The sequence below is a fragment of the Oncorhynchus gorbuscha genome, unplaced genomic scaffold, assembly GCF_021184085.1.
Source record: "Oncorhynchus gorbuscha isolate QuinsamMale2020 ecotype Even-year unplaced genomic scaffold, OgorEven_v1.0 Un_scaffold_934, whole genome shotgun sequence".
In the NCBI taxonomy this organism is placed as follows: Eukaryota; Metazoa; Chordata; class Actinopteri; order Salmoniformes; family Salmonidae; genus Oncorhynchus; species Oncorhynchus gorbuscha.
The window spans coordinates 160,608-172,514 of record NW_025745886.1 but is presented as its reverse complement, the minus strand read 5'-3'; the positions used below and the strand labels follow the sequence as shown (position 1 = coordinate 172,514).

At 46.5% G+C, this 11,907-nt stretch overlaps 2 protein-coding genes across 2 annotated transcripts in view; both read right to left on the bottom strand.

Moving 5' to 3' along the window:
- Positions 1-629: 629 nt before the first annotated feature.
- mal2 (mal, T cell differentiation protein 2) lies at positions 630-9,508 on the bottom strand. Its single transcript, XM_046336121.1, has 4 exons — positions 8,771-9,508; positions 7,045-7,215; positions 2,433-2,621; positions 630-1,259 (listed from the first exon to the last, which is right to left on the bottom strand). The coding sequence occupies exons 1-4, from the start codon at positions 8,885-8,887 to the stop codon at positions 1,188-1,190; spliced, it is 549 nt and encodes a 182-aa protein (XP_046192077.1). The 5' UTR covers positions 8,888-9,508; the 3' UTR covers positions 630-1,187.
- Positions 9,509-9,906: 398 nt separating this feature from the next.
- The window catches only part of colec10 (collectin sub-family member 10 (C-type lectin)), a 6,253-nt gene continuing 4,252 nt past the window's right edge, over positions 9,907-11,907 (bottom strand). The window contains exons 3-4 of the mRNA XM_046336114.1: positions 11,172-11,535; positions 9,907-10,707 (exon numbers count right to left, since the gene is read on the bottom strand). Coding sequence (XP_046192070.1) covers positions 10,619-10,707; positions 11,172-11,535 — 453 coding nt within the window. The 3' untranslated portion in view covers positions 9,907-10,618. The remainder of the gene's footprint in view (positions 10,708-11,171; positions 11,536-11,907) is intronic.

Here is an 11,907-nt window from a genome sequence, read left to right as displayed (position 1 = left end):
CCTTCAAGACTGTTGGAAAAGCATTCCAGGTGAAGCTGGTTGAGAGAATGCCAAGAGTGTGCAAAGCTTGTCATCAAGGCAAAGGGTGGCTATTTGAAGAATCTCAAATATAAAACACATTTTAATTTGTTTAACACTTTTTTGTTTACCAAATTATTCCATGTGTATTATTTCATAGTGTTGATGTCGTCACTTATTCTACAATGTAGAAAATAGTAAAAACAAAATAAAAACCTTTGAATGAGTAGGTGTTCTAAAACTTTTGACCGGTCGTGTATGAAGATATTCATCAACTGACACCGAAAACCCTGATGAAGTCTAAAGGCCCGAAGCACTTTCATCAACCGACACTGTCCTCCAAGAGGAATCTCCTCTTCCCTTCAGACTCCTCCTCAGTTCATTCACCTTGGTTGAAGAGAGAGGTTCCTTTCCCTTCAACTGACAACTAAGGCATCTGGTCCAACCACCTCCAGTAGCCTATTTAACCTCTGGGACACTTGAACTGGCTCCTGAATAACCAGCAGGGCTGATGAGCCAATAACTCTCCCCGCTAAAAACAGTCTTTGTGAGAATAGTTCCCTCTTCTGGTGAAGCCCTGCTAAACTAGACAAATATAAAAATATAAGTTGTATCAACAAAATAAGAAAAGTTATTTATTTGTAAAAATGCATTTCAGAAATCACAGAATATACTCAATATATTCCAGTAGATATTCACACGGTCATTAAGTGATTATGATAATTGTCCTATGTAGTATGTTTAACAGTTTTCCATGTTGCTCTAAAAAAAGTTATACATTCTACAAGGGGAAAATATAACTCCCATTATTGTTATTTAATCAGTTATAGGTCTCTTCTGATCCAGAGTTTAATTCATTTTACAGGGAATCAAATACTAATAAATAAAATCTACACTATTGATCACACAACTAAACACATCTGGTAGCTTAGTCATAACGCCTGGTGTGCTGTTATTACATGACAGATAAGACAGAAAGAACACTTTGTTGTGATCTCATAGCAACAAATATAAACGTGATGCAAATATCATGATACATTGGTTCTCTTTAAAAAATAATAATAATGTTGTTATGCACATGTAATAAACAGACAACGTGACAATGTCTTGACGGCACGGTAGGAGTTTGAACTGTAAAAGCGTAAATGGTGCGTTTTCTTTCTTCCGTGTCACATCTGCCACCTCCTGAAGCCCATGAACATACTGCAGGCGTAGCAGAGTGTCACCACAAAGGCAAATATCTAGAGGAGAACCAGGACAACAACAACAACAACGTTAGGCTAAACTCACAGAAAGCCTTGAGCAATGACACCTAATGGAATAGCAGCAGCTATATAGTACAGCACCAGCAACATCACTGAACAAACTACCTAGTATAGAGTCGGGAGAACAACGGCCAAACATTAACTCATGGAATGCAAAGGCCTACAGCTCAATTTACTGAATAACATTGACTTAGATTAGGAGTTTACTGCAGAGCTTTTGTGTTTGGTCTCCTTGGTAATGAAACGTTGTGAAAATAGCCGTGTGCAGTACAGGAGCTACCAATACAGAAACATGTTATAGTAGTAACAGACCTCTGGGTTTAACATGTTATAGTAGTAACAGACCTCTGGGTTTAATATGTTATAGTAGTAACAGACCTCTGGGTTTAACATGTTATAGTAGTAACAGACCTCTGGGTTTAACATGTTATAGTAGTAACAGACCTCTGGGTTTAACATGTTATAGTAGTAACAGACCTCTGGGTTTAACATGTTATAGTAGTAACAGACCTCTGGGTTTAACATGTTATAGTAGTAACAGACCTCTGGGTTTAACATGTTATAGTAGTAACAGACCTCTGGGTTTAACATGTTATAGTAGTAACAGACCTCTGGGTTTAACATGTTATAGTAGTAACAGACCTCTGGGTTTAACATGTTATAGTAGTAACAGACCTCTGGGTTTAATATGTTATAGTAGTAACAGACCTCTGGGTTTAATATGTTATAGTAGTAACAGACCTCTGGGTTTATAACACTGGAAGAATCGATTCCAATAACTGATCGTTTGCTTGTCTGCCTGGAGTGCCAGATCCAGTAGGTTGTCATTAGTTACCACTGTCATAATTATGGATAAACCACACCGATTTCTACAGTTTCTCTTCTTAAAATCTGATTTGAACCTTAAATTAAGATCAAAAAGATTATATCGTAAAAATACATGAAAATAAAAATAATCAACTTTGGTAACTAGTGACAACCAGATGGGCAGGGTTTGCAGTTCTGGGAATTTTCTATTGGTTTATCAACCCGGGCAAACTCAAACAGGCACGTATAGTATGAAGTATTTGAATTGAAAGCCTGATCTGATCAGTGAACCACCATTTGCATTACAGACAGCCTTGACGTTGTGTGTTAGTGTACACTGACCGTAGCTGCCACGTTAATACTGTATTGTCTGTTGTCCAGGAAGGTGAGTATATTTCCACTAGGGGCTGTTACACATCCTGGTATGGAGCTGTTGGTGCTCCTGATGACCCCTCTGGCAGCCGTAACAGCAGCCTCCAGCACCAAGGCACTGAAGTATAACAGCAGTGCTGTGAAGTGGTACAGCACATCCTGCATTGAAGATGGAAAGACGGGGTTTTATAATATGGATTGAGAGCAGTCAGGTCTCATTGAATGTATTGAGAAAAATCACGTGTGATAGGAGGTTACAGTCAGAGACCGGCCTCCTCCCAGAGAGATAGGGTTACAGTCAGAGACCGGCCTCCTCCCAGAGAGATAGGGGTTTACAGAGAGACCGATCCCAGAAGATCAAACAGGCAGTCAGAGACCGGCCTCCTCCCAGAGAGATAGGGGATTGAAAGCAGAGACCGGCCTGAGAGATAGGGGTTACAGTCAGAGACCGGCCTCCTCCCAGAGAGATTTACAGTCAGAGACCGGCCTCCTCCCAGATCCTCCCAGAGAGATAGGAGGTTACAGTCAGAGACCGTTCCCAGAGTGATAGGGGTTACACTGACCGTAGCTGCCACGTTAATACAGTAGAGACCGTCTGCCTGTCCAGGAAGGGGAGTATATTTCCACTCCCAGAGGATAGGGGGTCCTGGTATGGAGACCGGCCGCCTCCCAGAGAGATAGGGGTTACAGTAAGAGCCGCCTCCTCCCAGAGAGATGAGGGGGTTACAGTCAGAGACAGTGCTGTCCCAGAGAGATGGTACAGCACATCCTGCATTGAGGGAAAGATTTTATAATAGGATTGAGAGATAGGGGGTTACAGTCAGAGACCGGCCTCCTCCCAGAGAGATAGGGGTTACAGTCAGAGAGTCAGAGACCGGCCGCCTCCCAGAGAGATAGGGGGTTACAGTCAGAGACCGGCCTCCTCCCAGAGAGATAGGAGGTTACAGTCAGAGACCGGCCTCCTCCCAGAGAGATAGGGGATTACAGTCAGAGACCGGCCTCCTCCCAGAGAGATAGGGGGTTACAGTCAGAGACCGGCCGCCTCCCAGAGAGATAGGGGTTACAGTCAGAGACCGGCCTCCTCCCAGAGAGATAGGGGTTACAGTCAGAGACCGGCCGCCTCCCAGAGAGATAGGGGGGTTACAGTCAGAGACCGGCCGCCTCCCAGAGAGATAGGGGAGAGATTACAGTCAGAGACCGGCCGCCTCCCAGAGAGATAGGGGTTACAGTCAGAGACCGGCCGCCTCCCAGAGAGATAGGGGTTACAGTAAGACCGGCCGCCTCCCAGAGACCGGCCGCCTCCCAGAGAGATAGGGGTTACAGTAAGAGACCGGCCGCCTCCTCCAGAGAGATAGGGGTTACAGTCAGAGACCGGCCGCCTCCCAGAGAGATAGGGGTTACAGTCAGAGACCGGCCGCCTCCCAGAGAGATAGGGGTTACAGTCAGAGACCGGCCGCCTCCCAGAGAGATAGGGGGTTACAGTAGAGACCGGCCGCCTCCCAGAGAGATAGGGGTTACAGTCAGAGTCCGGCCGCCTCCCAGAGAGATAGGGGGTTACAGTCAGAGACCGGCCGCCTCCCAGAGAGATAAGGGGTTACAGTAAGAGACTGGCCTCCTCCCAGAGAGATAGGGGTTACAGTAAGAGACCGGCCTCCTCCCAGAGAGATAGGGGGTTACAGTAAGAGACCAGCTGCCTAGTGCACCCTCTTTGACCTACGTTTGACCTGAGCCTTATGAATGAGGGTGCAATTTCGTAGGTAGCCACAGACTGTTGACAATGGGGACTCAGGGCCCACAGACTTGCCATTGTCTGGTGTGAGCTCACTTTTCTCTCAGTAGCTGTGTCACAAGCGTTGTTTTCTCATTGTCTATGAGATGACAACACACACACACATTTAGGAGAAGAACTGGAGCCTGGTGGGTCTGAGGCCTGTCTGTGGATAGGTCCCAAATGGTACTCTATTCCCTATATAGTGCACTACTACTGACCAGGGTAATTTGGGACGTAGCCTGTGTCAGTACTGTACTGTAGCTAGTAGTGTAGGCAGTACCCTTCAAGTCAACCTCTAGTGCAGTCAGTCATTAGTACTTCATGTTAGTTATTATGTGTAAGTGTGGCAAAGTAAAAGCATCTGCTAAATGGCAGAAATATAATTAAAATATGTGGGGAAAGCATTGAGGACACATTAGGCACAGCAGCAGCAGAGCTGGGATCAGGGCCTGTATAGCAGCAGAGCTGGGATCAGGGCCTGTATAGCAGCAGAGCTGGGATCAGGGCCTGTATAGCAGCAGAGCTGGGATCAGGGCCTGTAGCAGCAGAGCTGGGATCAGGGCCTGGCCTGCAGAGCTATAGCAGCAGAGCTGGGATCAGGGCCTGTGGGATCAGGGCCTGTAGCAGCAGAGCTGGGATCAGGGCCTGTATAGCAGCAGAGCTGGGATCAGGGCCTGTATAGCAGCAGAGCTGGGAGGGCTGGGCAGAGCTGGGATCAGGGCCTGTATAGCAGCAGAGCAGGGGGATCAGGGCCTGTAGCAGCAGAGCTGGGATCAGGGCCTGGGCAGAGCTGGGATCAGGGCCTGTATAGCAGCAGAGCTGGGATCAGGGCCTGTATAGCAGCAGAGCTGGGATCAGGGCCTGTAGCAGCAGAGCTGGGATCAGGGCCTGTATAGCAGCAGAGCTGGGATCAGGGCTGGGATCTGTATAGCAGCAGAGCTGGGATCAGGGCCTGTATAGCAGCAGAGCTGGGATCAGGGCCTGGGATCAGGGCCTAGCAGCAGAGCTGGGATCAGGGCCTGTATAGCAGCAGAGCTGGGATCAGGGCCTGTATAGGGATCAGGGCAGCAGAGCTGGGATCAGGGGATCAGGGCCTCAGCAGAGCTGGGATCAGGGCCTAGCAGCAGAGCTGGGATCAGGGCCTGTATAGCAGCAGAGCTGGGATGGGATCAGGGCCTGTATAGCAGCAGAGCTGGGATCAGGGCCTGTATAGCAGCAGAGCTGGGATCAGGGCCTGTATAGCAGCAGAGCTGGGATCAGGGCCTGTATAGCAGCAGAGCTGGGATCAGGGCCTGTATAGCAGCAGAGCTGGGATCAGGGCCTGTATAGCAGCAGAGCTGGGATTAGGGCCAGTGTGAGGACTGATTGGCACAACACTGACTGGGTCTGTCTGCCTGCCTAGGGACCGTTGTTTTTCAGTAAATTAAATGACAGACGCTTTTACATTATGTCTCACCCAGCACATGCAGTGTGTTCTTGCCATTATAATGTGCACTAGGCTCTGCCCTGTTACATGGCTTTAAGTGTCTTGACAGACTAGCAGATCAAGCTCTCTGTCATGTTTCAGTGTTTCTGGTCAGTTTTGATACCTGCATGTGTAGAGGCACCCTCATGACTAAAGTTGTGATGAGATCATACTCAGTAGGTGTGGTGCTGTGTTTCACTCGGTGTGTCATTACACACACACACACACACACACACACACACACACACACACACACACACACACACACACACACACACACACACACACACACACACACACACACACACACACTGTAATTAGGACTATCAAAGAGCAGGATTGTTCTACATCTGTAGTGACATGATACTGAAAGGAACATCCTTTCAGGAGTTAAGGGGAACTGCTATGGAGTCGGCAGCATTTGAATGAGGCTCCTGAAGAACATGTCTCCTGACTATTCTAAAGATATTGTGTTTGATTTGCAGGGTGATCTCTAAATTCATCAGATTCAAATAGCAAATGTCCAGACTGAAGACTACTATTTGTTTATCATTTGAATTGTGTTTAGTGCCGAGGTGGAACTAAACCCTGCACCAATCAGTAGCTCTCCCGGACTGGAGTTGGACAGCCCTGAAGTGACAAACCAAACAGACCAGGAAGACTGGAGTTGGACAGCCCTGAAGTGACAAACCAAACAGACTGGGAAGACTGGAGTTGGACAGCCCTGAAGTGACAAACCAAACAGACCGGGAAGACTGGAGTTGGACAGCCCTGAAGTGACAAACCAAACAGACTGGGAAGACTGGAGTTGGACAGCCCTGAAGTGACAAACCAAACAGACTGGGAAGACTGGAGTTGGACAGCCCTGAAGTGACAAACCAAACAGACTGGGAAGACTGGAGTTGGACAGCCCTGAAGATATAAACCAAACAGACTGGGAAGACTGGAGTTGGACAGCCCTGAAGTGACAAACCAAACAGACTGGGAAGACTGGAGTTGGACAGCCCTGAAGTGACAAACCAAACAGACCAGGAAGACTGGAGTTGGACAGCCCTGAAGATATAAACCAAACAGACTGGGAAGACTGGAGTTGGACAGCCCTGAAGATATAAACCAAACAGACTGGGAAGACTGGAGTTGGACAGCCCTGAAGATATAAACCAAACAGACCAGGAAGACTCTACCTCTGATGAAGATGTCATGTGACGTCAGTATACCTGTGTATATCTGACAGTAAGACGATCTGTACCTCTGCTGGTTTTTCAGTGCTCCCAACCTGTTTACCAAGAATGAGTTGTTTTTTGTGACCTGTTCCTTAAGTAAAGCCTCGTCACTATCAGACTCACCATCAGGTTCCAGTCGGTGTTGATCCTGTCAGCCAATCCCAGGAGGAAGAGGAGGAGGTACACGCTGGAACAGAAGAACGTGCTGACAGAGACAAACATCACCCAGCCCTGTAGCAGGGGCACGGGCACGTTGGAGGAGGCCACCAGGATCCATACTAGCCCTCCAAATATCTGGAAGAACAGAATAGAGAAGATTTGTTAGACAAGTCATCATACGTCACGACTGATTTGATATGTGACATAATAAATGCTTTAGGAATAGAGACTTTTTGACCAGACTGAGATCTGATCATGACATGAATGTCCGTTTATTTAAAATGCATCCTAGGCCTGACAACAGGGTTCGATTTCCATTTGTGAAAAGGAGCAGGCTGTTATTGAACTGAAAACAGATTATGTATAGGCCTAGAAGGAGCAGGCTGTTATTGAACTGAAAACAGATTATTTATAGGCCTAAAAGGAGCAGGCTGAACACAGATTATTTATAGGCCTAAAAGGAGCAGGCTGTTATTGAACTGAATACAGATTATTTATAGGCCTAGAAGGAGCAGGCTGAACACAGATTATTTATAGGCCTAAAAGGAGCAGGCTGTTATTGAACTGAATACAGATTATTTATAGGCCTAGAAGGAGCAGGCTGAACACAGATTATTTATAGGCCTAAAAGGAGCAGGCTGTTATTGAACTGAATACAGATTATTTATAGGCCTAGAAGGAGCAGGCTGAACACAGATTATTTATAGGCCTAAAAGGAACAGGCTGTTATTGAACTGAATACAGATTATTTATAGGCCTAGAAGGAGCAGGCTGAACACAGATTATTTATAGGCCTAAAAGGAGCAGGCTGTTATTGAACTGAATACAGATTATTTATAGGCCTAGAAGGAGCAGGCTGAACACAGATTATGTAGAGGCCTAAAAGGAGCAGGCTGTTATTGAACTGAACACAGTATTTATAGGCCTAAAAGGAGTAGGCTGTTAGTGAACTGAACACAGTATTTATAGGCCTAAAAGGAGCAGGCTGTTATTGAACTGAACACAGTATTTATAGGCCTAAAAGGAGCAGGCTGTTATTGAACTGAACACAGATTATTTATAGGCCTAAAAGGAGCAGGCTGTTAGTGAACAGAACACAGATTATTTATAGGCCTAAAAGGAGCAGGCTGTTAGTGAACTGAATACAGATTATTTATAGGCCTAGAAGGAGCAGGCTGTTAGTGAACTGAATACAGATTATTTATAGGCCTAGAAGGAGCAGGCCGTTAGTGAACTGAATACAGATTATTTATAGGCCTAGTAACACACTACTATACTATTTAGCTGGAGAACAGTTGTATCTATTTTGTCGTTCACTTCACAATGACAAAATGTACAGTATGTTCTGCTCCCATCAGTCCTACACTATCAGATTGTACAATAGGGAGTCGCCCATATGCCGTTAGTAAAACACAGCCGAAGTACTGTAATGACTGACCTCCCATTACTAGGACGCTACCCACCTGGCCCCTCTGATAGTGATATACATACCTACCTCTGCGATGAAAAAGCTCATCCTAAAACTCAAATGAACAAAATTAATTAAGCAGAATTAATAGAGACTATCGATTAGACTGCAGTTTCCCCAAGTAGGCCTACTTCAAACAAGGGTGTAACCAGAATCTATCTGACCACCGGTGATGTATTTGCTCACAAAACTCATAGTCAGAAATAGAGATGCGACACTCACAATTTCCAAGCAGATCAGAGCACCGGAGTACGTCCTCAATATTTGTAGTCCCAATGGCAAAGATATCGTCGGCGCTGGGAATGCTGTCACCGCAGGATTCGCCGCTGGCTCCGACATCCTTCCCGTCTTGTATCTCGACAAAGGACACCAACTCAGGCAAATTCTTCTGCAGTCATGTGGTCCCTAACTGGTCTAACAGGTGCACGGCTCCTCCTTTCACTTTATCCACCTCTACTCGCCCGCAGAGTGGAGGCAGTCGCAGATACCGCAATACCCCGATCACCCCGATCTCTCCGTCGCGACTCGCTAAAGATGAATCTACTACGAATTGAACGTGCCTGAGAAAATGAGAGATAGGCTCTACTATAGAATCCCGTTCGAGAAAAAAATACGATACAAACAGGCAGACTAGATGCAGCGATGCCGATTAACTTCCTCAGATGTTGATAGGCCACTCTAAAGTCAATATTAGTCTACCTGCAGGGGGAGAAAATGCCAAGGTGAGAGGAGTCTGAGAAACGGAAAGCAGAGCTGTGATTTATCTGCAAGCTGAAACAGCTTCATGGTTTAAGTAAATAATTGCACAACTTAAGTTGTTTACTCAATAACCATGACCCACAGAGAAACGTCACCAAATAGCACCTTACGCCCTACGTAGTGCACTACGTTTAAGGTGCCATTTGGGGCGTAGCCATAGCCTACACCTGCAAGCCTCTGAATTTAATAGAACAAGAGTCCTGTCTGTCACTTATCTATATTGTCAGAGAGAGTGAGAACGGTATTATGAGAGAGTGATTGTTATTTTATACAGGGGCAGTAACAGGCTAGAAAAGCCCCACCAGGTTAATGTTTACCTGGAATATGTGGATAAACTCAGCTCCTGTTGACATAACCCCAAGCTGCACATGCTGTTAACAATGTTAGACAGAGTCGGTCCAACTAAGGACTGATCTATTTTCACTGGCTGTACTGTATTCCTAAAGGTACCGGTGCAGTGAATGTTTAGCTATTTGGTTCCTCTCCAGGTTTCTTCCTTTCTTCTAGGGAGTTTTTCCTTGCCACTGTGCCACTGCTCACTAGAAACATCATCTTACCTGTTCTGATCGGATCTGAATAAATGGACAATCAAAATGAGGTGGTTGATTTGTATGGTGTTTTATTACAGAAAGGGAAAGGTTTTATATGTTGTCCCCTTAAAAACAAAAGGCTTAAGTGTCAAAAGGGAAACCAACTTTTAAAAAACAACAACAAAAAACATTTTCTCCCCATATTTTAATCTCATCACTGCAACTCTCCAACGGGTTCGGGAGGCGAAGGTGGAGTCATGCGTCCTCTGAAACATGACCCGCCAAACCACGCTTCTTCTTAACACCCGCCCTCTTAACCCAGAAGTCAGCCGCACCAATGTGTTGCAGGAAACACTGTTCAACTGACAACCAGAGGTCAGTCTACAGGCGCCCGGACCCGCCACAAGGAGGCGCTAGAGCGCGATGAGCCAAGTATAGCCCCCTGGCCAAACCCTCCTCTAACCTGGACGGCACTGGGCCAATTGTGCACCGCCCTATGGGACTCCCGGTCACGGCCGGTTGTGATACAGCCCGGGATCAAACCCGTGTCTGTAGTGACACCTCTAGCGATGCGGTGCCTTAGACCGCTACGCCACTCGGGAGGCCCCAATGGATACCAACTTTTATCTCTCATTAAAATCAATAGGCTAGGTTATATCAATGACCTTTGTCTAGTTACTATAAGGCTACATGTTTCACTATAGGTTAAAGTACTACTGGTTTCTGTCTTAGCATAAAGGTCTAATGTCCACGTCAACAATCTTCCACCGACTTGATGACATCACAGCACGGCGGCGAGACCTCTCCTGCTCTTCTTGAACTCGCACACGTAGTACATGGTGATGTCACACTCCACCTGTTTCCAGGTGCCTGTGGGTGATTTACAATCAGGAGGACTAGTCCAATTGGAAGTGTTGATGGCACCCCCCCCCCTTGCTCAGACGTTGCCGACGCATTCCAGGTCTCACAACACCTGGATAGGGATTTTTTGGAAGTATCGGGCTGACTACATTCATTATGTCATAGCAATCTGGTACCAAGACGGCACGGTCGATGACGTGGCGCGCAACCATTGGCTGATACGTGCAATGTCTGAGCAAGGGAACACAGCCGATATCTTGACTCTGAAATGGTACTAAGACCAAATGTATTTATTGGCTGTGTCTAAAGTGGCACCCTATTCCCTAGTTTTTTATGCACTACGTTTGACCAGAGTAGTGCACTCTATAGGGCAGAGAATAGAGTGCCATTTCAGTGTTGCTCATTGATATCTAGAATTAGATTTTAGGACTAGTCAATCGTAGTGAGTACATGTTAAAATGTCCTTGCCATACCTGTGCTGACCATCTTCACACAACTGGTGTTGGAAGGGGCCCCTGATGGCTCCTCTAGGCCCCAGGCTGTATAGTTCCTCACTGGGGTCAGGTCTGCGTAAACAGGCCCTCCCCCCTTCTGCCCAGCCTGCAGCCCGATGAAGACCTGGGTAAGGCCGGCCTGGGTGACGTAGTCTGCAATCAGGGTGTTGGTGTCTGTCGTTTTGGGCATGGCGAGCATACCGCCCCTCAGCTTACAGTTTATCAGAGCCTCTCGGTACTTTCTGGCCTCTTTCACAATCAGGTAAAATTTCTCCTCCGTTTCCTTAATGCCTAAAATGACTGAATAAGACATATGAGATGTAATAAATTGCAGTCTAAACACCTTATTCATTCAATATAAGTAAAAACTCCTTATTCAATCCAAGTCAAAATGATATTTATTTGTGTTGTAGAATGACAGTTTGATTTACGTTCTGCCACACATTGGCTGAGATTGTCTTATTTTAGTTCAATTGGGGGCGTGTCACTAAATGACCAATAGGGGGCGCTGTGTTGAAGCCACCAGACCTCCATAGGGGGTGTGTCACTAAATGACCAATAGGGGGCGCTGTGTTGAAGCCACCAGGCCTCCATAGGGGGCGTGTCACTAAATGACCAATAGGGGGCGCTGTGTTGAAGCCACCAGGCCTCCATAGGGGGCGTGTCACTAAATGACCAATAGGGGGCGCTGTGTTGAAGCCACCAGGCCTCCATA